Genomic DNA, 26,594 nt, shown 5'->3' on the forward strand with positions numbered 1-26,594 from the left:
GACAGTGCAGCACTCCCTCAATACTGACCCTCTGACAGTGCAGCACTCCCTCAGTACTGACCCTCTGACAGTGCAGCACTCCCTCAGTACTGACCCTCTGACAGTGCAGCACTCCCTCAGTACTGACCCTCTGACAGTGCAGCACTCCCTCAGTACTGATCCTCTGACAGTGCAGCACTCCCTCAGCACTGACCCTCTGACAGTGCAGCACTCCCTCAGTACTGACCCTCTGACAGTGCAGCACTCCCTCAGTACTGATCCTCTGACATTGCGGCACTCCCTCAGTACTGACCCTCGACCAGCGCAGCACTCCCTCAGTACTGACCCTCTGACAGTGCGGCACTCCCTCAGTACTGACTCTGACAGTGCGGCACTCCCTCAGTACTGACCCTCTGACAGTGCAGCACTCCCTCAGTACTGACCGTCTGACAGTGCGGCACTCCCTCAGTACTGACCCTCTGACAGTGCGGCACTCCCTCAGTACTGACTCTGACAGTGCGGCACTCCCTCAGTACTGACCGTCTGACAGTGCGGCACTCCCTCAGTACTGACCCTCTGACAGTGCGGCACTCCCTCAGTCCTGACCCTCTGACAGTGCAGCACTCCCTCAGTACTGACCCTCTGACAGTGCAGCACTCCCTCAGTACTGACCCTCTGACAGTGCGGCACTCCCTCAGTACTGACCCTCTGACAGTGCGGCACTCCCTCAGTACTGACCCTCTGACAGTGCGGTACTCCCTCAGTACTGACCCTCGGACAGTGCAGCACTCCCTCAGTACTGACCCTCTGACAGTGCAGCACACCCTCAGTGCTGGCCCTCTGACAGTGCAGCACACCCTCAGTGCTGACCATCTGACAGTGCAGCACTCCCTCAGTACTGACCCTCTGACAGTGCGGCACTCCCTCAGTACTGACCCTCTGACAGTGCGGCACTCCCTCAGTACTGACCCTCTGACAGTGCGGCACTCCCTCAGTACTGACCCTCTGACAGTGCGGCACTCCCTCAGTACTGACCCTCTGACAGTGCGGCACTCCCTCAGTACTGACCCTCTGACAGTGCGGCACTCCCTCAGTACTGACCCTCTGACAGTGCGGCACTCCCTCAGTACTGACTCTCTGACAATGCGGCACTCCCTCAGCACTGACCCTCTGACAGTGCGGCACTCCCTCAGTACTGACCCTCTGACAGTGCAGCACACCCTCAGTACTGACCATCTGACAGTGCAGCACACCCTCAGTACTGACCCTCTGACAGTGGGGCACTCCCTCAGTACTGACCCTCTGACAGTGCAGCACTCCCTCAATACTGACCCTCTGACAGTGCAGCACTCCCTCAATACTGACCCTCTGACAGTGCAGCACTCCCTCAGCACTGACCCTCTGACAGTGCAGCACTCCCACAGTACTGAACCTCTGACAGTGCAGCACTCCCTCAGTACTGACCCTCTGACAGTGCAGCACTCCGTCAGTACTGACCCTCTGACAGTGCAGCACTCCCACAGTACTGACCCTCTGACAGTGCAGCACTCCCTCAATACTGACCCTCTGACAGTGCAGCACTCCCTCAATACTGACCCTCTGACAGTGCAGCACTCCCTCAGTACTGACCCTCTGACAGTGCAGCACTCCCTCAGTACTGACCCTCTGACAGTGCAGCACTCCCTCAGTACTGACCCTCTGACAGTGCAGCACTCCCTCAGTACTGATCCTCTGACAGTGCAGCACTCCCTCAGCACTGACCCTCTGACAGTGCAGCACTCCCTCAGTACTGACCCTCTGACAGTGCAGCACTCCCTCAGTACTGATCCTCTGACATTGCGGCACTCCCTCAGTACTGACCCTCTGACAGTGCGGCACTCCCTCAGTACTGACCCTCTGACAGTGCGGCACTCCCTCAGTACTGACCCTCTGACAGTGCAGCAATCCCTCAGTACTGACCCTCTGACAATGCAGCCTGCATCCAGGGGAATTGCTTTGTGTACATCTGACACATTGAGTCCTGAATAATGAGAAATGGAAACCTGCCTTTTACAGAGTTCTATGATTCAATCCTCAAGAACTATCAGGAGTCCTGTGAGGCGGAGAGAGTGGTGAATGATTCCGTGTCCAGCCCACACAGCCCAGTGGAACAGTCCCAGGCCACTAGGAACGAAACGGAGAGGCTCCTCCGGCAGCAGGAAAACAACTTCAGAAAGTGGACAGCTGCTCAGAAAGAGCTGAAGGATTTGGAGAGTAAAGTTCAGGAGCTGACAGTGGAAAGCATCAATAAGCAGGTGAGGAAATGAATCTCACTCTCACTGCCCGGCAGTAATGGAACCACAATAACCCGTCTCAGTGACGTTGAAATTCACACTGTACAGTGACCCCTGGCATGTGTGAGTGTGGGACTGTGTGAGTGTGGGACTGTGTGAGTGTGAGACTGTGTGAGTGTGAGACTGTGTGAGTGTGAGACTGTGTGAGTGTGGGACTGTGTGAGTGTGGGACTGTGTGAGTGTGAGAATATGTGAGTGTGAGAATATGTGAGTGAGTGTATTAGAATCGCACACTCCACCTCTCGGCTTCTCGACCTCACTCGCCTCCTTAAAAGCAATCTCTGATTCCGAGACATCCTTCCTGTGACTCGACCTCTATTTCTGTCACTTTATTTCTCTGTGAAGCACTCGGGGGCGGGGGGGGGGGGGGGGGGGGGGTTAATGTTAAAAGATTGTTACAAAAATGCCTGTTATTGTTTTTCCTGTCACAGTCAATTCTGCTGTCCCATCTCTGGCCTCCAGATGGCAGGAGCTGCCTGTAAGTGGGAGTTGGCTGCAATGGGTTTGGTCCTGTGCCAATGGGCTCAGTACAATCAATGTGGGAAAGACGATTGAGTGCAGAGTGGGGCCACCGCCAGAGGCAGTGGGGTGTCTCGGGCAAGGGCCTCGCGTTCTTAAAATATACCGACCAGTTGACAAATCCGATGACAGCATGAATTGTAATCCAAGTCTTGGATCACTAAAAGACCACAGAATGATACAGCACAGATACAGTCCTTTCGGCCCATCATTACGATCGCTCTTTCCGTAAAACTGCGGTAATGTCACAAAACGTGAGGTCATCCACTTTGGAGCTAAATAGGGAAAAGGTGGAAAACGTGCGCGAGCCAAAGGCAATTAGACCCACACCCCTGAGCTCCCTCCACAGTCTGGGAAATGGTGCCTTCCAAGTCTTTATTCATCATCAGACTGGATTATGTGCTCAAGTGTCTGGGGTGGGATTTTAAATGGACTGCCGTCTGGCTTACAGATGAGGGAGAGCGAATGAAGACAACTGATTATTCCTCATATCAGCCTCTCGCAGAGTGATTAACTTGCAGCCTGTCCCTGAGGGACATCCTTTCTCCCCATGTTTCCCGTCTCGTTACAGGTATGTGGTTCATCCGCTGGCCAGAGCTGTGATGCAGACCCGTGTGGGGGCGCTAATTGCCAGGATGACTCGGGCAGACGGAAGTGTGGAGGGGCTAACTGCACTGGGGCACTCAGTCAGTCTGTGGAGGCACTGCGTACAGCAACAAACTCAACCACCATGCTGCACGACTCACAACGCCAGCTCGATACCGTCTCTCAAAGGGTAGGTGGGGATGGGGCTGGGGGGTGGAGACCCAGGGAGCGAGGGGCGATGGAGAGAGACGGAAGGAGGAGGAGCAGGGAGGTTGGGAGCTGGGGGACTGCAGAGTGAGAGGAGGGAGGGGGTTAGAGGCAGGCGAGGGATTACGAGAGGGGGGAGAGGAAGAATTTTGGGAAACCCTCAGTTGAGTGACAGAAGGCTGTTTTCTATTTTAACTTTCTGACATCAGGGTCAAAGGACATTAACAGCCAGGGCAGTGGTTAGAACTGCTGCCTCACAGCTCCAGGGTCCCAGGTTCGATTCCCGGCTTGGGTCACTGTCTGTGCAGAGTCTGCACGTCCTCCCCGTGTCTGCGTGGGTTTCCTCCGGGTGCTCCGGTTTCCTCCCACAGTCCAAAGATGTGCAGGTTAGGTGGGTTGGCCGTGATAAATTGCCCCTTTCGATGAGATTACGGGGTGAGAGATTGGGCAGAGGTAGGTGCAGCATGATGGGCCAAATTGCCTCTATCTGCACTGTTGGATTTGATGATCCGCAACCTCCCACCAATTCTCACTCATCCCTCTACTTCAGGAGGTTTTGTTTGAACGAGGCGTTGATCCTGAAATGAGGCACGGTGGGGAGGGGGGGGGGGGGGGGGGTTCTGCGTGATTCCTCCTGGATGACTGCACAGATTCTGGGGCGGTGGGTGTTCTGGTAAATTGTGCAGGAAACTTATACTGGCGATCGTTCCCCAGATTGAAGATATTCAGGGACAAGCAGATGATGCCAAATCCCAGGCTGCCGCAACGCTGAAGAGAGCCACAGAGGCAAAAAACCTCATCAACAACACGGTAGCCGAACTACGCAGATTCATCAAGGCCGTGAAAGACTTTCTCAATGGTGAGCTCAACAGAAACACATTTGGCAAGAACCCAAAAGTGAATAGAGCTCCCTCGACACTGTCCCGATCAAATACTCCCAGGACAGATACAGCACGGGGTTAGATACAGAGTAAAGCTCCCACTACACTGTCCCCATCAAACACTCCCAGGACAGCTACAGCGCGGGGTTAGATACAGAGTAAAGCTCCCTCGACACTGTCCCCATCAAACACTCCCAGGACAGGCACAGCACGTTAGATACAGAGTAAAGCTCCCTCGACACTGTCCCCATCAAACACTCCCAGGACAGCTACAGCACGGGGTTAGATACAGAGTAAAGTTCCCTCGACACTGTCCCCATCAAACACTCCCAGGACAGGTACAGCACGGGGTTAGAAACAGAGTAAAGCTCCATCTACACTGTCCCCATCAAACACTCCCAGGACAGGTACAGCACGGGGTTAGATACAGAGTAAAGCTCCCTCGACACTGTCCCGATTAAATACTCCCAGGACAGGTACAGCACGGGGTTAGATACTGAGTAAAGCTCCCTCGACACTGTCCCCATCAATGTCTCCCAGGATAGGCACAGCACGGCGTTAGATACAGAGTAAAACTCCCTCTACACTGTCCCCATCAAACACTCCCAGGACAGGCACAGCACGGGGTTAGATACAGAGTAAAGCTCCCTCTACACTGACCCCATCAAACACTCCCAGAACAGGTACAGCACGGGGTTAGATACAGAGTAAAGCTCCCTCGACACTGTCCCCATCAAACACTCCCAGGACAGGCACAGCACGGGGTTAGATACAGAGTAAAGCTCCCTCTACACTGTCCCCATCAAAGACTCCCAGGACAGGTACAGCACGGGGTTAGAAACAGAGTAAAGCTCCATCTACACTGTCCCCATCAACACTCCCAGGACAGGTACAGCACGGGGTTAGATACAGAGTAAAGCTCCCTCGACACTGTCCCGATTAAATACTCCCAGGACAGGTACAGCACGGGGTTAGATACTGAGTAAAGCTCCCTCGACACTGTCCCCATCAATGTCTCGCAGGACAGGCACAGCACGGAGTTAGATACAGAGTAAAACTCCCTCTACACTGTCCCCATCAAACACTCCCAGGACAGGCACAGCACGGGGTTAGATACAGAGTAAAGCTCCCTCTACACTGTCCCCATCAAACACTCCCAGGACAGGCACAGCACGGGGTTAGATACAGAGTAAAGCTCCCTCTACACTGTCCCCGTCAAACACTCCCAGGACAGGTGCAGCACGGGGTTAGATACAGAGTAAAGCTCCCTCTACACTGTCCCCATCAAACACTCCCAGGACAGGTACAGCACGGGGTTAGATACAGAGTAAAGCTCCCACTACACTGTCCCCATCAAACACTCCCAGGACAGGCACAGCACGGGGTTAGATACAGAGTAAAGCTCCCTCTACACTGTCCCCATCAAACACTCCCAGGACAGGCACAGCACGGGGTTAGATACAGAGTAAAGCTCCCACTACACTGTCCCCATCAAACACTCCCAGGACAGGTGCAGCATGGGGTTAGATACAGAGTAAAGCTCCCACTACACTGTCCCCATCAAACACTCCCAGGACAGGCACAGCACGGGGTTAGATACAGAGTAAAGCTCCCACTACACTGTCCCCATCAAACACTCCCAGGACAGGTGCAGCATGGGGTTAGATACAGAGTAAAGCTCCCTCTACACTGTCCCCATCATTCATTTACAGGATGTGTGTGTCGCTGGTCAGGCCAGCATTTATTGCCCATCCCTAATTGCCACTTGAAGGTGGGGGTGAGCTGCCTTCTTCAACCGTTGCAGTCCCTGTGGTGTAGGTAAACCCAACGCCTCGATTCGGGAGAATCCCGCCTCAACTTTCTGAGCTTTCCTCCGAAGTCGATCTGGAACACAACCCCAACATTGAATATTGAGCCATTGTTTCCAGAATTGGCACTGACCTCGCTCTGGCGGTTTTCCCTCCACTACCTCCAACCTCATAGTTCCCCAACTCCAAAGTGCCCACATCCCCCTCCTTTCCAAGTTCCACAATTAACACTGTCATTGTTCATAACTTTAAAGGGCCCACACAGATTTAACTCTGTTACGCAGCAGAATACCAGCTAGGATGAGCAATGCCATTGGGGGCTGTTTAGGAGGCTCGCTCTGACTGAATATTGATTGTGTTCCAGAGGAAGGTGCTGACCCAGACAGCATCGATCTGTTGGCCACCATGGTCCTGAACATCTCCCTGCCCGTCAGCTCACTGGACATTCGCAAGACCGTGCAGGAGATCAAAGACACCGTGGGCCGCGTCAAGGATGTCGACGCAATCCTCAACGACACGTCGCGGAATCTGCAGCTCGCCCGCCAACTGGCGAGACAGGCGGAGAAAGTGAAGTTAGTGTTTGTGTGAGAGGGAGAGACGGTGGAAGTGGGGGAGAGAGTGGGAGGGGGAGCGGAATAAGAGAATGAGCGAGGGGACAGCGGATGGACAGAGACAGAAAAGGGAGAGCAGCCAGGAACAAGAGAAAGAGAGGGACGGGGAGGGAGGGTTGGAGGGACAAACACATGGGAAGCGGTAGAGAGAAGAGATAAAGGTCAGGGAGGAGAGGTGGGGAGAAGGAAGAGTAATGAAAGAAATAAGAGCAAAGCTTAAAGATGAAGAAGAATTAGCCAGGGTTCCGGCTCCTGGTCAGGGCTCACTGACCCTTGGGATTTGGCTGGTGGGAAAATTGGGAGTGAAGTGTTGCCTCTTGATTACAAATCGCTCCTGGTACTCGTAAAACTTGGAAAAGACGACAAACAGCAGCGATGTCCCAACTCGTTCACCAAAATGTCCCATTCCCTTATCTTTACACCCCAGCTCCACACTTTCCCACAATTCCCACCCCCATGCCCACAATCCCACCCCCTGGTCCCACCCCCCAGGCCTCATTCGCACTCCCCCCCCCCCCCCCCCCCAGCACCCTCACACCCAACCTCCCACCCCACCCCCAGTCCCACTCCCAACCTCCCACCCCCACCCCCAGTCCCACTCCCAACCTCCCACCCCCAATCCCACTCCCAATCCCCCAGTCCCACTCCCAACCTCCCACCCCACCCCCAGTCCCACCCCACCCCCAGTCCCACCCCACCCCCAGTCCCACTCCCAACCCCCCAGTCCCACTCCCAACCTCCCACCACAACCCCCAGTCCCACTCCCAACCCCCCAGTCCCACTCCCAACCTCCCACCACAACCCCCAGTCCCACTCCCAACCTCCCACCACAACCCCCAGTCCCACTCCCAACCTCCCACCCCCACCCCCAGTCCCACTCCCAACCCCCCAGTCCCACTCCCAACCTCCCACCACAACCCCCAGTCCCACTCCCAACCTCCCACCACAACCCCCAGTCCCACTCCCAACCTCCCACCACAACCCCCAGTCCCACTCCCAACCTCCCACCCCCACCCCCACCCCCAGTCCCACTCCCAGCCCCCCAGTCCCACTCCCAACCTCCCACCCCCACCCCCAGTCCCACTCCCAACCCCCCAGTCCCACTCCTAACCTCCCACCCCTACCCCCAGTCCCACTCCCAACCCACCCCCAGTCCCACTCCCAACCTCCCACCCCCAGTCCCACTCCCAACCTCCCACCCCCACCCCCAGTCCCACTCCCAACCCCCCAGTCCCACTCCCCAACCCCAGTCCCACTCCCCAACCCCAGTCCCACCCCCCAGTCCCACTCCCAACCCCCACCCCCACTCCCAACCTCCCACCCCCACCCCCAGTCCCACTGTGTGTTTGAGGGGCGGCGTGTTTGAGGGGCGGCGTGTTTGAGGGGCGGCGTGTTTGAGGGGCGGCGCGTTTGAGGGGCGGCGTGTTTGAGGGGCGGCGTGTTTGAGGGGCGGCGCGTTTGAGGGGCGGCGTGTTTGAGGGGCGGCGCGTTTGAGGGGCGGCGCGTTTGAGGGGCGGCGCGTTTGCGGGGCGGCGCGTTTGCGGGGCGGCGCGTTTGCGGGGCGGCGCGTTTGCGGGGCGGCGCGTTTGCGGGGCTGTGTGTGAGATTTTTATCGGCACGTTTTCTAATTGAGTTCTTGTGTTTCTCAGGGTTCGAGCCGCTGTGGTGGACGTTAATGTAACTGAAGCAAAGCTCCTTGTTGAAGCTGCGAAAGACAAGCTCGAGGTAGCTGGGAAATCGCTGGAAAAGGCCAAAAACAACACAGCTGCTGCTGAGGATTCCATTGGGAAGGTATCTGTTTTCCTGATTCAGGGATTGGGCTACAGGAGTGTCTGACAGCTTTCTGACTGGCTCAACAGTCCGCAGAACAGGACTGTGGGAACGCTGGGATACATCCGGATATTAAAAGCTTGGGTCAGGATAAACGATCTTGAAGCTGTTGGGTTGTCATCAAGTCCGAACTGTTTCAGTGAGGTACTCCTCGGGGAAGGAAACCCGGGCTGGCATTGCGGCCGGGCGGATCTGGGCGCGCCAGGTACATAGCGGGAGAAGACAAAATCGAGATTCGGACGAACCAGTTTGCAATTCAGTCGGCCCGTTCCTGGTGCCGAGTTCCAGATCTCACCCAAAGCTGGCGAGACTATTATTAACCCTGATTTGCAATCATTTCAATCTCTTCAATGAAAGAATGGTGAGGGGCTTTTGGCGCCTGTGAGGGGTTCAAGGTTTAAATATTGTGGAGCCCCATAACCGGGTCACCACAGCTGCAGCCTGTCTGTCCCACCAACTCTCCCGGGACAGAGCCCCGCTGCAGCCTCTCTCCTAGCAGTCAATTCCACTCCCTCGAACTGGGAGCAGCCTCCAGCTTCACAGCTGGTCTATTTCAAATGATGAATTAGCCTTGTTCGATGTGAGGGCACTTCACAGTCCTCAGCTCTCAAGTGCCTCCTCGAAGGCACAGGTGCCGTGTCTGAGGGGATGATTAGTGGACTGGGCGTCCAGCAAACGTTGATGCCCGAACATTGTGCCTGAACTCTCGGAGCGTCAGCACCACAGAGGCAGCTGCCAACAATCAGACACTAACGAGCTGGACTCCGCCACTGAGGGTCCTCGCGGTGAAAGGGTGGGTGTGTGGGTGAGCGGAGGGCAGCTGAGCACGGCCTCCCTAATGTTCCCCGCAGAGGTCTGCGGTCTCGGGGTTCCTGATTGGCCGAGAGTGAGTGTGCAGAGCAAGGTCTCTGGATGGCACTCTGAGAGAGGGTGGGACATGTAAGGGTGGGGGATTTGAGGGTCCCTGAATGGAGGCCCTAACTGATTGTCTGTCTCCTGCTCCAATATCTTCCAGATAAGGATATGGTTGCTGCTTTTGATCCGCGGAGGCCGTCCTCGTGTTGCTGGTGGCAGCCGAGGAGGACAGACACTGGAGAAGGCAGCAGCAACCACACAGGCTGGCTGAGGCACCCCATGTGCAGGGGGTCACCGCACACCCGGAAGACCCAGCCGCCCCTCGGTCTGAGGAGGGACTCGGAAGGGGGAGGCCGGCGACGGCCCAGGGTGTACAGGCGTCATTGGCCAGTCAATGAGCTGGCGGACAGCAGGTGCTGCGGAAGACTCCGTCTGAGGAGAGGGACAGTGACTGTGCCACGTCCTCGCGGACTTGGCATCCGTGGAGGAGGAGGACACCCACTCCTGGCAGCTGTGGAGGTCACCACTGCCCTTCTATACCCGGTTCATTCCGGAGCTCGAGCTGTGCAACTTTTCACTATGTACACCCACAGGTGCCTCCAGGTCAGGATGCCCAATATGCCCGGGCATCAGGCTCTCTCGCCTTTCAGCTGGACTCGGCCCACCCAGATTCCGGGCTGCATGATTTGCCACCATCACCGGAATGCCCCAGGTCGAGGAGACCATCGATGGGACGATGTGACCCTGCGCGCGCCGGGGGCATCAGGGAGGGCCCTTCATTAACAGGAAAGAGTTCCATTCGCTGAATGTTCAGATTGTGTATGATTGACCACCCCCGTACTGTGTATGTGTGTGCCCACTATCCCGGCAGCGTGTGCTACATCCTGGGACACGCGGAGATCCCCAGTGTCTTTCAGAACCACCCCAGGATGACGGGTTGGAACTTGGGGGAGAAGAGGTACCCATTGAGGTCCTGGCTGATGATGTGCTGTGGAGGGCGGAGACCGATGCGGTGACCGTTATAATGAGGTTTTGTGGTGATCTGCGGTACACCCCCAGAGGGTCTCCCACTTTGTGGTGGTCCGCAGTACACCCCAGAGGGTCTCCCACTTTGTGGTGGTCCGCAGTACACCCCAGAGAGTCTCCCGCTGTGTGGTGGTCCGCAGTACACCCCCAGAGGGTCTCCCACTTTGTGGTGGTCCGCAATACACCCCCAGAGAGTCTCCCGCTGTGTGGTGGTCCGCAGTACACCCCCAGAGGGTCTCCCGCTGTGTGGTGGTCCGCAGTACACCCCAGTGGGTCTCCCACTTTGTGGTGGTCCGCAGTACACCCCCAGAGGGTCTCCCGCTGTGTGGTGGTCCGCAGTACACCCCCAGAGGGTCTCCCACTTTGTGGTGGTCCGCAGTGCACCCCCAGAGGGTCTCCAACTGTGTGGTGGTCTGCGGTACACCCCCAGAGGGTCTCCCACTTTGTGGTGGTCCGCAGTACACCCCCAGAGGGTCTCCCGCTGTGTGGTGGTCTGCGGTACACCCCCAGAGAGTCTCCCGCTGTGTGATGGTCCGCAGTACACCCCCAGAGGCTCTCCCACTTTGTGGTGATCTGCGGTGCTCCCCCGGAGGGTCTCCCGCTGTGTGGTGGTCCGCAGTACACCCCCAGAGGGTCTCCCACTTTGTGGTGGTCCGCAGTACACCCCCAGAGAGTCTCCCGCTGTGTGGTGGTCCGCAGTACACCCCCAGAGGGTCTCCCGCTGTGTGGTGGTCCGCAGTACACCCCCAGAGGGTCTCCCGCTGTGTGGTGGTCTGCGGTACACCCCCAGAGAGTCTCCCGCTGTGTGGTGGTCCGCAGTACACCCCCAGAGGGTCTCCTACTTTGTGGTGGTCTGCGGTGCTCCCACAGAGGGTCTCCCGCTGTGTGGTGGTCTGCGGTGCTCCCCCGAGGGTCTCCCACTGTGTGGTGGTCTGCGGTGCTCCCACAGAGGGTCTCCCGCTGTGTGGTGGTCCGCAGTGATCCCCCGAGGGTCTCCCGCTGTGTGGTGGTCTGCGGTGCTCCCCCGAGGGTCTCCCGCTGTGTGGTGGTTTGCTGTACATCCCCCGAGGGTCTCCCGCTGTGTGGTGGTCCGCAGTACACCCCCAGAGGGTCTCCCGCTGTGTGGTGGTCTGCGGTACCCTTCCGAACCTGGCACAGGAGCCAAGCAACATGCTGGAGGAGGAAGAGGGACGTGCAGCCTCGTCTGAGGCGGAGGCAGAGACCAGGAGGGGCTGGAGGACAAGTCCGAGGAGGAGGTGGAGGGTGGAGGGTAGTCTGCAGCAAGGGTCCAACATTCCCGGAGGACAAGGGAGGCCCTCATCATCACCAGAATCTCACCGGACGATGCTGTGTCTGTCAGCTCAAACCCCCCCCTCATTTCCGTCGCTCTCCTGCAAACCCCCACTGCCCTGTTTCTAACCGCTCCACTCACCACACACACACTGCAGCCAAGAAGGTGACTCAGAGAAGACCCGAGGCCGGGAGTCTGATTGGACCCACTGCTCCACACCAGTGAGGCGCGGAGGGACACCCTCTTCCCCAGGGGGGGGCCAGACTCTAGTCTGCCCTCCTAAACACTGGCTGGGATGTGGTGGCAGAGGCAGTCAGCGCTGCCAGTCTCACCAGGAGGAGACAGCTGTGATACTGAGGGGTGGGGATTACTGGTGCAGCCTCTGCTCTGCGTGGGGCAGTGTGCCAGGGAGGGTATCAGAGGGCATGGTGCAGGTGTCCTTCGCTCACTAACTCCGCCAGCGGGGCCGGAGCGTGGCGGCAGAATCGGCGGCAGGAGCAAATTGCGATTTTTCCCGTGGTACACTATTCTCCGCCCGATCGCAATTCTCGCTGCCGGAGGCGGGAAGCGGGGAATTCAGGCCCTGATGTGCTTCCCAGGCCTGGCACTTTGTGTGATTCCGGATCCCACACCATCATGATTGTCAGAGCTCTGGTGGGCGGCCCAGTGGTTAGCACTGCTGCCTCAGGCGCTGAGGACCCGGGTTCGATCCCGGCCCTGGGTCACTGTCCATGTGGAGTTTGCACATTCTCCCCGTGTCTGCGTGGGTCTCACCCCTACAACCCAAAGATGTGCAGGGTAGGTGGATTGGCCACGCTAAATTGCCCCTTGATTGGAAAAAAAATTGAGTACTCTAAATTTAAACAAGTGATTGTCAGAGCCCTGAACAAATCCTTGATATCCTAGGGCAGCATTATAGCACAAGTGGATAGCACTGTGGCTTCACAGCTCCAGGGTCCCAGGTTCGATTCCCTGCTGGGTCACTGTCTGTGCGGAGTCTGCACGTTCTCCCCGTGTGTGAATGGGTTTCCTCCTGGTGCTCCGGTTTCCTCCCACGGTCCAAAGATGTGCAGGTTCAGTGGATTGGCCACGATAAATTGCCCTTAGTGTCCAAAAAGGTTAGGAGGGGTTATTGGGTTACGGGGACAGGGTGGAAGTGAGGGCGTAAGTGGGTCGGTGCAGACTCGATGGGCCGAATGGCCTCCTCCTGCACTGTATGTTCTATGAAACATTAACTCTGTAACTCTCCACAGATGCTGCCTGACCTGCTGAGTATTTCTAATAGTTTCTGTCCCTGTATCATGACTGATCCACCTCTGACCTGACCCAACAAACTGCTTCATTGCGTCTAAACAGGGCAGCAAGAGACGGACAACATTGGCATTCTGACCCGGGGGTGTCCAAGTGACTCGATAAAAACAAAAGGAACAATGAGGGGTTGGATGCTTCACCAGTAGAGTGCCACAGACTGAGAGAGGTTACAGTTCAGAAACACTCCCAGGGTTAGTGGTCAAGGCAGAAACGGTCTGTTTTACTTACTCCCTCAGCTCTTTAGAAAGCTTGGAGTCGGCTCCTTGTCTTAAATGTTTCTCAGATCACAGAAGCTGTGATTGTGATCACCGGGCTCCGAAAGTCTACATTCTCCCAGTCAGGGTAAATACGGATGAAGGTGCCTGTTGGAGTTTCTATGGCGAGCTGGGTCAAGGAGCCGAGATTGACTCCATTCACCAACGGTTGGTCCTCAGCATAGACGCCATTCCTAATCATCGCGGATTACATATCTCTCCATCTGCTGATCAATTGGAATTTCAGCATCACGTCCTTCACCCACACCACCCACCCCAACCTCACCGGTATCTCCCCTCCCCACCCCTGCGTCGCTTCACCTGCTGCTGAAACCTTCACCAATCCCTTTGTCACCCCCAGACTCGCCTGGTCCACTTTCTCACCTTAAGCTGCTTCCTAACTTGCACCGAGTCCTTTTTACCGAACACCCCCTGTGCTCCCTGCCTAGCAACAGGATTTTGCAATTCTCAGCCTTGTTTGACACAGAAACGTAGAAAATAGGCCCCAGAGGAGGTCATTCGGCCCTTCGAGGCAGCTCTGCCATTCAACATGTTTTCAAACCCCTCCACGGTCTCGCCCCTCCTTATCTCTGTAATCCCCTGCAGACCCAAAACCCTCCATAAATCGGTGCCCTCCAATCCTGACCTTTTTAGCATCCTCAATTTTCATATGGCTCCACCATTAGCTCCTTTGGCCTTTCAGCCCCCTAAACCCCTCGCCACCAAGTTTCCCTCCATTCACACCATAGCAAGCATCCTATCGGGCTGCATCACAGCCTGGTATGGCAACTGCTCGGCCCAGGACCGCAAGAAACTTCAGAGAGTCGTGAACACCGCCCAGTCCATCACATGAACCTGCCTCCCATCCATTGACTCCATCTACACCTCCCGCTGCCTGGGGAAAGCGGGCAGCATAATCAAAGACCCTCCCACCTGGTTATTCATTCTTCCATCGGGCAGGAGATACAGAAGTCTGAGAACACGCACGAGCAGATTCAAAAACAGCTTCTTCCCCACTGTCACCAGACTCCTAAATGACCCTCTTATGGACTGACCTCATTAACACTACACCCTGTATGCTTCATCCGATGCCAGTGCTTATGTAGTTACATTGGATATGTTGTGTTGCTCTTATTATGTATTTTCTTTTATTCCCTTTTCTTCTCATGTACTTAATGATCTGTTGAGCTGCTCGCAGAAAAATACTTTTCACTGTACCTCGGTACACGTGACAATAAACAAATCCAATCCAATAACCGTTCAGTAAAATGGTTTGAGCAAACTTTTTGTCAGCTGACCCTAATAGCACTTTGTGACTCAGTGTCGCGTCTTAGTTTATTCTTGTTACTGGGAAGTGTCTTGAGGCACTATATCAATGTAAGTTGTTGTGTCTGTTGTTAGGTCAACGAGCTGCTGAACACCATTGAGAGCCAACTGATGGAATTAATGGACCGGCTCTCAAACCTGTCCACCGGAATTCAGAATCTGGAAAATAAAACCATTGCCAATAGGAATACGGCTGAAGTCTTGCAGAACGAGGTTAATGGCGTCCGAAACAGGACAGACCAACTGCAGAGTGTGAGTCCCTCTTCTGCCTCTCCTCATCAAAGTTTAGCATCTGCAGGAGCGTCTTTGTGCTTAAATAGTGGCCGTCAATGTAAGATGGTCACCAAGGAACCTTAGTGGGGAATTCAGAAGACACCTCTTCACCCAAGGGAGCGGCTGAAGTGAATGGTAAAGATATGTTTGAGGGGAAAGTGTGTCAGACAGAAGGGAACAGGTGGTTACCGTGGGAGATGTAGATGAGAAAAGATTGGAGGAGGTTCGAATGGAGCTCAACGACCAGCATTCACTGCATGGACTGATGGGCACCCAATATCCCACTTAATCCCAAATAATCCAATGTAAACCTTCATCCAATTCTAAACAGGCTGAGTACAGGTGATTGACGAGGGACATAGAATCACAGAATCATAGAATTTACAGTGCAGAAGGAGGCCATTCGGCCCATCGAGTCTGCACCTCGGAAAGAGCACCCTACTCAAGCCCACGCCTCCACCCAATCCTCATAACCCAGCAACCCCACCTAAACTTTTTGGACACGAAGGGCAATTTATCACGGCCAATCCACCTAACCTGCACATCTTTGGACTGTGGGAGGAAACCGGAGCACCCGGAGAAAACCCACGCACACACGGGGAGGATGTGCAGACTCCGCACAGACACTGACCCAGCGGGGAATCGAGCCCAGGACCCTGGAGCTGTGAGGCAGCAGTGCTAACCAATGTGCTACCCTGCCGCCTTTCCTCTCTCCCTGTGGGCAATGGACATGAGGTACACTCGCCAAAGGGGCAGCACGGTAGCACAGTGGTTAGCACAGTTGCTTCACAGCTCCAGTGTCCCAGTTTGTTTCTCAGCTTGGGTGACCGTCTGTGCGGAGTCTGCACGTTCTCCCCGTGTGTGCGTGGGTTTCCTTCGGGTGCTCCGGTTTCCCCCCACAGCCCAAAGATGTGCAGGTTAGGTGGATTGGCCGTGCTAAATTGCCCCTTGGTGTGCAAAGGGGTTGCGCGGGGATATGTGGGCTTGGGTGGGGTGCTCTTTCCAGGGGCCGGTGCAGACTCGATGGGCCGAATGGCCTCCTTCTGCATTGTAAATTCTATGATTCTATGAGAGCATGTACAAGGAGGGCGAGTCACCATGTCACATAGCTCCTCCCTGTCACCGTGGCAATGCTGGACATGGGGATGCTCTCATGTTACTGAGTCTGGAAGGCTGTGGAGAGAGGAAATTGATTCAAGGGCGGCCTCCACACCCCTAAAATTGAGCAAATTCCCCCTGCATTCCTGCTCTCTCCCCCCATTCTCCCCAAGGTTACATGCACTGCACCTTTTGTCCTGATGGATGTCCTCTCTCCTCTGAAAACAAGCTGACTCCACTAGAGAGGGCAGCTCGCTCATCTAATTGCCTGACCTCTTACCGCTCACCCCAGTGGCTGGTGCCTGTCAGAAGGCTATTTGTCTGTGGGAAGCATCACAGCTGAGCCCGACCCTGCCCAGTGTCTGCCCAAGCCGTTTCCAACAGGGGTCTCCAAGACAATGATTAGGAATGGGTTATGTTTAAAATCTTTTAGGGGTTGTGGGACAAACAAGTCCCCCATTCCCTTCACCCCCGTCAGCCACTCAGTCCGTGCTGATCAGGAATGGACTCGCTGAGTCTCTGGAATTGATGTTTGTGATAATAGTTTCTTCTTTGCCGTTTTCTTGTGTGCAGAAGGACGTGAAAAACGTGGAGAGACTTTACGAGGAGCTGAGACACAAAATTAGCTCGTTGGGTAACGGCACTGAGAGTGGAAATGAAAGAGTGGAAAAAATCAAAGAGGAGGCAGAGAAACTGAGGAACAGGGCAATGAACAATCTGGCACGGCTCAACGGTACGGAGTGGGTCACACATTGCACAGTGGGGTCATCAGTAACAGCCGGACAAGGGTCATCACTAACTATTGGACAAGACTGAGCGTTACAGAGTGGGGTCATCAGTAACTATTGGACAAGACTGAGCGTTACAGAGTGGGGTGATCAGTAACTATTGGACAAGACTGAATGTTACAGAGTGGGGTCATCAGTGACTATTGGACAAGACTGCACGTTACAGAGTGGAGTGATCAGTAACTATTGGACAAGACTGAATGTTACAGAGTGGGGTGATCAGTAACTATTGGACAAGACTGAATGTTACAGAGTGGGGTCATCAGTGACTATTGGACAAGACTGAGCGTTACAGAGTGGGGTGATCAGTAACTATTGGACAAGACTGAATGTTACAGAGTGGGGTGATCAGTAACTATTGGACATAGACTGAACGTTACAGAGTGGAGTGATCAGTAACTATTGGACATAGACTGAACGTTACAGAGTGGGGTCATCAGTAACTATTGGACAAGACTGAACGTTACAGAGTGGGGTGATCAGTAACTATTGGACAAGACTGAACGTTACAGAGTGGGGTCATCAGTAACTATTGGACAAGACTGAACGTTACAGAGTGGGGTCATCGGTAACTATTGGACAAGACTGAACGTTACAGAGTGGGGTGATCAGTAACTATTGGACAAGACTGAACGTTACAGAGTGGGGTCATCAGTAACTATTGGACAAGACTGAACGTTACAGAGTGGGGTCATCAGTAACTATTGGACAAGACTGAATGTTACAGAGTGGGGTGATCAGTAACTATTGGACAAGACTGAATGTTACAGAGTGGGGTGATCAGTAACTATTGGACATAGACTGAACGTTACAGAGTGGAGTGATCAGTAACTATTGGACATAGACTGAACGTTACAGAGTGGGGTCATCAGTAACTATTGGACAAGACTGAACGTTACAGAGTGGGGTGATCAGTAACTATTGGACAAGACTGAACGTTACAGAGTGGGGTCATCAGTAACTATTGGACAAGACTGAACGTTACAGAGTGGGGTCATCGGTAACTATTGGACAAGACTGAACGTTACAGAGTGGGGTGATCAGTAACTATTGGACAAGACTGAACGTTACAGAGTGGGGTCATCAGTAACTATTGGACAAGACTGAACGTTACAGAGTGGGGTCATCAGTAACTATTGGACAAGACTGAATGTTACAGAGTGGGGTGATCAGTAACTATTGGACAAGACTGAATGTTACAGAGTGGGGTGATCAGTAACTATTGGACAAGACTGAACGTTACAGAGTGGGGTGATCAGTAACTATTGGACACGACTGAGCGTTACAGAGTGGGGTCATCAGTAACTATTGGACAAGACTGAATGTTACAGAGTGGGGTTATCAGTAACTATTGGACAAGACTGAATGTTACAGTCTGGGGTCATCCGTAATAGTTACTTACCTTGGGACTTTCAAGACATAATATAAATGTAAGTAACTGGGTCAGACATTTCCTGTTCCCATCGCCTACACAGCCTGCTTATTCTGCACAGACACCTAAAGCAGTAATAGTGTGGAATGGTAAGGGAGGTAAAGTCGCCACAGTCCCAGATGACCATAGGCTGCTTTCCCCTGTGAGGGGGGGAGCTGACTGGTGGTGATTTAACCTGCGGGTCGCCACACCTCGGGCGAGGGGCAAGGTTGAGAAGGCGGGGCGTCATGAATAACCAAGCTGGCATGGGGATTGAACCCCCGCTGCTGGCATCGCTCTGCATCACGAACCAGCTGTCCTGCCAACTGAGTTAAACACTTCTGCTGGTTTTCGGTTTGGTGTCCCTGGGAGAAACACATGTCACTGAGACACAAACTAAAGCCTGCTCTGCGGGGTGAATGGAACAATCCCGCAGTACTAATTGGCAAGGAGCATGGGAGTTCCTCCTTGACCCAGTCGCTCAATTCGCATCACTAAGACCCACTTTCTAGTCGTTATCACATTGCTCGCTCTGGAATCCTCTGTGCACAGATTAAAATATGTCCAAAAGTTCCTTCGGTGGCAGTGAGATGCTTTGTGATGTCCTGAGGTGGTGCAGGGCACAGCGGAAATGCAACATCATTCTTCTCCTTAAAATCTTTGAATTAGTCATTTCAATATCTCCTCTTTCTTTCACAGCTTTGGAAAAGAAGTTTAACAGCAATATGCAAAACATGACCGAGAAATTAGACATGCTGCAGGAATTGGAACAGAATGTGACGGATCTGCTGGAGTACATCCGGGAGAAGTCACAGTTTTACGGCTCCTGCTAGTAACGGAGCAGCCCCTGAATTCTCCTGTGTCTGCTTCAGCTCCTATCCAAGACTTTATATTTGGCAGCTGCTGTGGCTGGTGTTTGTGGTGTGTCTAGTTTCAGTCCCTCCTCTCTGCTCTGGAATGTAATAATTCGGGGCACGGCTGGACTCCACTCCCTCCCTCTATCCCCACCCTGCCGCTGGCGACAATGCACACCCGTCAGCTATTGGGCTGCAGTGGGCATCGTCGCGGATCCTGAGCTTCTGCTGCTTGTTTCTTTGAAGCTTCCAGCTGGAAAAGTTATCCAGACAGAAATGTGTGAATCGCTGTGTTTTCAACCCTTGTTGTGTCTGCTGGAGGATTCTAAGCTGCATTTTGAAGACATGTGACACTGTTAATTATACAGAATGAGCACAGCATTCTCTTCAAATCTGCCTCTAAGTGAGAAAGTTCCTTTTCCCTTTGATTTTTGGAGGGGTTTTTCTGCAGTTCATTGCCCTCCCTCGCCCTGGTGTATCCCTGCTCTGCTGCCTGTATCACCGTTAACATGTGGAAGGATTCCACAAACCCTCCCCACACCTCCAGAGGAGAGGCGTGGGATTTCCATCCTCGTCGCTCCACTTTGTCCTCCTCCACTCGGATAAATTCCTGTCGGTGCCAGCACCCCCGTCCTGCCTGTTTCTTTCGAGTGGTTAAAGATCTTCAACTGTGGAGGGGATCACAGGAGTGAGTGCTATTGTACGCTGGGTACAATCAACACTCCCATCTACTCCGCTCCCCACACACACACACACACACACTCTCACAGACACAGACACAGACACACTCTCACAGACACACACTCACAGACACAGGACATACAGGCACAGTCACAGACACACACACACTCTCACAGACACACGCACACACTCTCACAGACACACACACACACTCCGACACACACTCACAGACACAGGACATACAGGCACAGTCACAGACACACACACACTCTCACAGACACACACACACAGGCACAGTCACGGACACAGGACGCAGACACAGGACACACACACACAGACACCGGACATACACACACAGACACCGGACATACACACACAAACACACACAGACACAGGACATACACACACAAACACACACAGACACAGGACATACACACACAAACACAGGACATACACACACAGACACCGGACATACACAGGACAGGCACACACAGACACAGGACAGACACACACAGACACAGGACAGACACACACAGACACAGGACAGACATACACAGACACACAAACACAGGACAGACACACACAGACACAGGACATACACACACAGACACTGGACATACACACACAAACACAGGACAGACACACACAGACACTGGACATACACACACAGACACACACAGACACAGGAAATACACACACAAACACAGGACAGACACACACACACAGACTCTCCTGTTTCAGTGGGCAATCACAGGGTGCAGAAAGTAATGCCCCTCCCCTGTGGAGAGTTTAGGGGGGGGGCATTTAATCATGTGGGGGGGGAGGGGTGCCGGGCAGGAACCTCGCTGCCTTCCAGCCCCCACCCCAATTGAATCTGTGCGGGGACGGCCCATGGACGGCCTTCCTGCCCCACCCCAAAGTGAGAGTCCGAGTGGGAAACGATAGCTCAGCCTTGCACTGACCCACGGGGAGCACATCAATCTGACCCATGGGGGGCTCTCACATTCTAACTGTCACCCCCACATCCTGCCAGCCCTTACTGCCGATCCCACTTCTCTGACCCCCACCCCGTGACCCCCCCTCTCTGACCCCCACCCCGTGACCCCCCCTCCCACCATCACTCACCTCTGGGCCCTGGGTGGGTATCGTGTCAACAGCGACCACCACCTCCCCGGTAGCTGGTCAGTGGTGCTCCAGCCTTTCATTGGTTGGCATCCTTGAACGTGGCCACTGCCCGGTTAAGTGCCTGTGGCATTTAGATCAGTGAAACCTCCCGGAAGTGGTGACACAGGGGATCCCAAGCGGCCCTCCAGCTGGAGCAGAGTATCCGAAACGAGGAGTGTGAGGTGTAGAGAGGTTGAGGGAGGGAATTCTAGATCTTAAGGCCCAGGTATTTGGAAAGCACGTCCACCACTGGAGGTGCAATGGAAATCGGGATGGTCCAGAGACCAGGATTGGAGGAGTGCAAACATTGAAGTAAAGAAAATAGGAGCAGGCGGAAGCCATTCGGCCCCTCGAGCCTGTTCCACCATTCATTATGATCATGGCTGATCATTCAACTCAATAGCCTAATCCTGCTTTCCCCCCCCCCCCCCCCCCATGTCCTTTTATCCCCTTCGCCTCTCAGAGTTATATCGAACTGCCTCTTGAACACCTTCTGGCCGATTCTCCATCAGCCAGCGCCGGAATTGGGAAACACAATTGGGTGGAGATTGGCATGAGGCGAAAATTGTGGCCAGCGCCGGGCGCCGACAGAATGCAATGTTCCGGTGCCTCGACCGCGGCGTTAGTGCATCCCACTACGCACGTGCCAAAGGGTTCCATAATTGCTCCAGGACCGGCGACAATTATGCAGTCGTAGAAGTCCACCGACTCTGTCCCGACTCCAACAACGGAGAATCCTGCTCACAATGTTTTAGCCACAACCACTTCCTGTGGTAACGAATTCCACAGGCCGACCACTCTCTGGGTGAAGAAACTTCTCCTCATCTCTGTCCTAAATGGTCTACCGCGTATCCTCAGACTGTGACCCCTGGACACACCCACCATCGGGAACATCCTTCCCTGTCCAGTCCTGTTAGAATATTGTCGCAAAGTCCCAGTCCTGCTCAGTCCCATCCAGTTTGTACAGGTTCCACCTCCCCTAGAGCCAGTTCCAATGCCGCAGGAATCTGAAACCCTCGCCTTATATTTTCAGCAATGTTTTCATCCGATATATCCTGCTATTTCTACTCTGTCTAGCGCATGGCACTGGTAGTAATCCTGAGATCATTACCTTTGAGGTCCTACTTCGCAACTTTCTTCCTAATTCCGTCTATTCTGCCTTTAGGACCATATCCTTTTTTACCCATGTTGTTTGTACCGATGTGTACCATGACCACTGGCTGTTCACCCTCACCCCCAGAATGTCCTGTAACCAGTCCGAGACATCCTTGATCCTAGCACCAGGAAGGCAACATAGCATCCTGGAGTCTAATTTGCAGCTACAGCAAAGCCTACCTATTCCCCTTACTATCAAAGCCCCTATAACTATTGCATTCCCACACTTTTAACTCCTCCCCTCTGCAGCAGAACCAACCGTGGTGCAACGGATTTGGCTGTTGCTGTTTTCCCCTGGGAGGTCATTCCCCTGAACAATATCCAAAACGGTATATCTGTTTTGCAGAAAATTCCTGCACTGCCTGCCTAATCTTCTCGCTCTGCCTGGTGGTCACCCATTCCCTTCCTGCCTGTGGAGTCTGAGCCTGCGGTGTGACCACCTCTCTATCCGCGATATCCACGATACTCTTGGATATGCCACCATGTCCGCCACCGCTCCAGCTCCAAAACCAGCACTTCCAGGAGCTGCAGCTGGAGACACGTCCTGCACACATGCTGGCCCTGGGCACTGGAAATGTTCTCGGCTTCCCACATAGAGCAGGAGGAGCACAACACGGCTTTGAGTTCTCCTGCCATGACTTACCCATTAAGATTAAACCTTTTGGAAGATACTTAAAATCAAATAATACCATTTAGATAGGGCATTTCTTCCCCTCATTGCTACAGAATATAGCCCTTGCAAACTATAGACCACAAATTATAGACCTTACAAATTATAAGTGATAAAAGCAGTAAATACTTACCCAACCGTGCTCACCCAATCAGCTGCTTCACTGTCCCCTGTCACATTTGAATCCTGATGTCACCTCAGGAGCTTCAAACTAGCATTCCGCTCTCAGTCTCACTCATTTATCCTGCCGGCTACTCTCTCAGTCTCGCTCTTCCTCGCTGATTTATCCTGCCGGCTCCTTTCTCCGTCTCGCTCTTTCCCGCGCCCTTTTACCCTCCTCCTGGAGATCCGCCCTCAGAGGGATCTCCAAGGGTTGTTAGGCTGAAGGAGGGAGATAGGGAGAGGTGAGGCCATGGAGGGATTTGAAGCCGAGAGTGAGAATTTTTAACTCGAGGCATTGTCGACCCAGGAGGAACTGTAGCGAGCACAGAGATAATGAGGGAAGTGTCGGACTTGGGCAGTAGAGTTTTGGAGGATTGAAGTTTACCAGTTCATTTGGGGTTTTTGTTTTGCCCAGCACTGCCTAACTGTCCTTTACAGTGAACACCTTCTCAAAATTCATCTTGGAGTTCTGAATGATCCCTTAGCATTCATTGCAAAATAATATTGTTGTGACACAACACTGCTGAAAGGCAGTGTGATACAAACCGTAAATAAAATTATTTTTAAGTAGTTTCAACGTTTCCCCGTTATTATTTGTTGTTTCGCTGAACACATCACCCCGGGGTGTTGGGGCGGGGCATTGTGTCTGCGATCCTGAACATTAAACAGCCACAGTGTTGGAGCAGATTCTCGTTGTGTGTTGGATCAGAGTGTGGGAGGCAGGGGTGAAGGTGGGACGCGATGGGAAGAAGAAAGACAATTCCAGGAATCAGGAATTCAAGACATGAGGAAACGATAAAGAAACTAGAGGCTTGACTTCTGTTGAAGCTTTGAAGGAATCTAAATAACATTTTGTATTGACAAAGGGATCCTTTTATTCATCCGTGTGATGTGGGCCTCGCTGGCTAGACCCAGGGCCCATCCCTAATTGCCCCTGAGAAGTTGGTGGTGAGCTGCCTTCTTGAACTGCTGCAGTCCATGAGGTGTAGGTACGCCAACTGTGCTGTTAGGCAGGAAGTTCCAGGAATTTGACCCAGCGACAGTGAAGGAACGGCGATATATTTCCAAGTCAGGATGACGTGTGACCAGGAAAGACATTGAAAAAAAGGGGTCAGATCTCTGGGGACCCCAGTTAAAATGAGGAACAATTATACCCCGCCTGATCACGGACCTCCCATTTATCTCTTTCACTGCCCACATACACACTCCCCAACCTTCAACTGTAATGAAGAGAAATTCCAGAATATTCTTCCTCACATCTGATGCATGATCAATAACTCCAGAAGCGAGATTGGAGACAATTGAAGGCTTTAATACGCGAGATGTTTCCCCCAGCAGCGCAGGTACAGAAGGAAGCTGCTGGGGCGGCACCGGCTCTTATACCCCGCCTTGCAGGGCGGAGCTAACATACTGGCTTAACCAATGGGAACCAGTACATTCTCCACCAATGGTATTCCGGCATTACCAGGTACCGTAATCCTTCTAACACAGACTACCACATTCACCCCGTTAAAAAAAGAGTCTGGCGGGGGTGGTGGCTTCGTATTACAACGTGGTAAAGTGGTAGAAGTTACAGTTATGAAGGTACCGTAATACCTCCGTGCAGCGTTTTGCCTCATTACATCTTAACTATTTACAACAGTAATGTACATTTCAAAATGAAGCAATGAGTCGATCGGGGGCCCTGGTCGTCCTCTGCAATCGTCGTAGCTTTGGTGGTGATGTCGGTGGAGGTTCGGGCGTCTGTGACTCCGGGAGCGTGGCTTCGGCTTCTGTGGCAGCTTCATCACCCCTAGACGGGGCCGGTGGAAGGACCGACTGACCTGGGAAGGGGGTGGCTGTGGGGTGCACCGGTGGGCGGGAGGGTGGGACTGGTGGTGGGGGTGTGTGGGGATCCAGCGGGCGCCAGGTCCCATAGGGAGACCGTATCCTGTCGGCCGTCGGGGTACGCCACGCAGGCGTACTGAGGGTTAGCGTGGAGGAGATTGACCCTCTCGACCAATGGGTCCGATTTGTGCGCCCGCACGTGTTTTCGGAGCAGGATGGGTCCGGGAGCTGCCAGCCAGGTCGGGAGCGAGGTCCCAGAGAAGGACTTCCTGGGGAAGACAAGGAGATGTTCATGAGGCGTTTAGTTGGTCGTGGTAGACAGCAGTGACCGGATAGAGTGGAGAGCATCCGGGAGGACTTCCTGCCAGCGGGAGCCAGGGAGATTCCTGGACCGCAGGGCCAGTCGGAAGGTCTTCCAGACCGTTCCGTTCTCCCTCTCTACCTGTCCGTTTCCCCGGGGGTTGTAACTGGTCGTCCTGCTCGAGGCAATGCCCTTGCTGAGCAAGAATTGACGCAGTTCGTCGCTCATAAAGGAGGACCCCCTATCACTGTGCATGTAGGCAGGGAAACTGAACAGCGTAAAGATACTACAGAGGGCTTTTATGATGGTGGTTGCGGTCATGTCGGGGCAGGGGATGGCGAATGGGAACCGGGAGTACTCGTCAATCACGTTCAGGAAATACGTGTTGTGGTCGGTGGAGGGGAGGGGGCCTTTGAAGTCCATGCTGAGGCGTTCAAAGGGACGGGAAGCCTATATCAGGTGCGCTTTCTCTGGCCTGTAGAAGTGCGGTTTGCACTCCGCGCAGATTTGGCAGTCCCTGGTGACGGTCCTGACCTCCTCGATGGAGTAGGGCAGGTTGCGGGTCTTGATGAAGTGGAAAAGTCGAGTGACCCCCAGGGTGGCAGAGGTCCTCGTGGAGGGCTCGGAGGCGGTCCACTTGTGCGGTGGCACAAGTGCCGCGGGACAGGGCATCAGGAGGCTCGTTTAGCTTCCCGGGACGATACAAGATCTCGTAGTTGTAGGTGGAGAGTTCGATCCTCCACCATAAGAACTTGTCGATTTTTATCTTGCCCCGCTGTACATTGTCGAACATGAAGGCAACCGACTGTTGGTCAGTGAGGAGAGTGAATCTCCTGCCGGCCAGGTAATGCCTCCAATGTCGCACAGCTTCTACTATGGCCTGGGCCTCCTTTTCGACTGAGGAATGGTGGATTTCGGAAGCATGGAGGGTACGGGAGAAGAAGGCCACGGGTCCGTCCGCTCAGTTGAGGGTGGCTGCCAGAGCTACGTCGGACGCATCGCTCTCGACCTGGATGGGGAGGGACTCGTCGATGGCCTTTGCAATGTCTGCTTTGATGCGGCTGAAGGCCTGGCGGGCCTCTATCGACAGGGGAAAAGCTGTGGATTGGATCAGGGGACGGGCCTTGTCTGCATAGTTGGGGACCCACTGGGCGTAGTAGCTAAAAAACCCTAGGCAGCTTTTCAGGGCCTTAGAGCAGTGAGGGAGGGGGAACTCCATAAGGGGGCGCATGCGTTCAGGGTCGGGGCCTACGGTCCAGGAACCTCCCAGCCTCCCGCTGGCAAGAAGTCTTCCCGGATGCCCTCCACTCCATCCGGTCACTACTTTGTACGACCACAATCAGACACCTCACAAACATCTCCTTGTCTTCCCTCGGGGCCTATAACTCCATTTC

The 26,594-nt window shown here is 54.0% G+C and overlaps 1 protein-coding gene across 1 annotated transcript in view; it reads left to right on the top strand.

Annotated features, from left to right (window-relative positions):
* The window catches only part of lamb2l (laminin, beta 2-like), a 334,455-nt gene extending 310,811 nt beyond the window's left edge, over positions 1-23,644 (top strand). The window contains exons 28-35 of the mRNA XM_072473107.1: positions 2,035-2,273; positions 3,403-3,606; positions 4,338-4,482; positions 6,677-6,884; positions 8,573-8,714; positions 14,892-15,068; positions 16,761-16,920; positions 19,086-23,644. Of these exons, the coding sequence (XP_072329208.1) occupies positions 2,035-2,273; positions 3,403-3,606; positions 4,338-4,482; positions 6,677-6,884; positions 8,573-8,714; positions 14,892-15,068; positions 16,761-16,920; positions 19,086-19,219 (1,409 nt within the window). The 3' untranslated portion in view covers positions 19,220-23,644. The remainder of the gene's footprint in view (positions 1-2,034; positions 2,274-3,402; positions 3,607-4,337; positions 4,483-6,676; positions 6,885-8,572; positions 8,715-14,891; positions 15,069-16,760; positions 16,921-19,085) is intronic.
* The last annotated feature ends 2,950 nt before the right edge of the window (positions 23,645-26,594 follow it).

The sequence above is a fragment of the Scyliorhinus torazame genome, chromosome 13 (assembly GCF_047496885.1).
Source record: "Scyliorhinus torazame isolate Kashiwa2021f chromosome 13, sScyTor2.1, whole genome shotgun sequence".
NCBI lineage: Eukaryota > Metazoa > Chordata > Chondrichthyes > Carcharhiniformes > Scyliorhinidae > Scyliorhinus > Scyliorhinus torazame.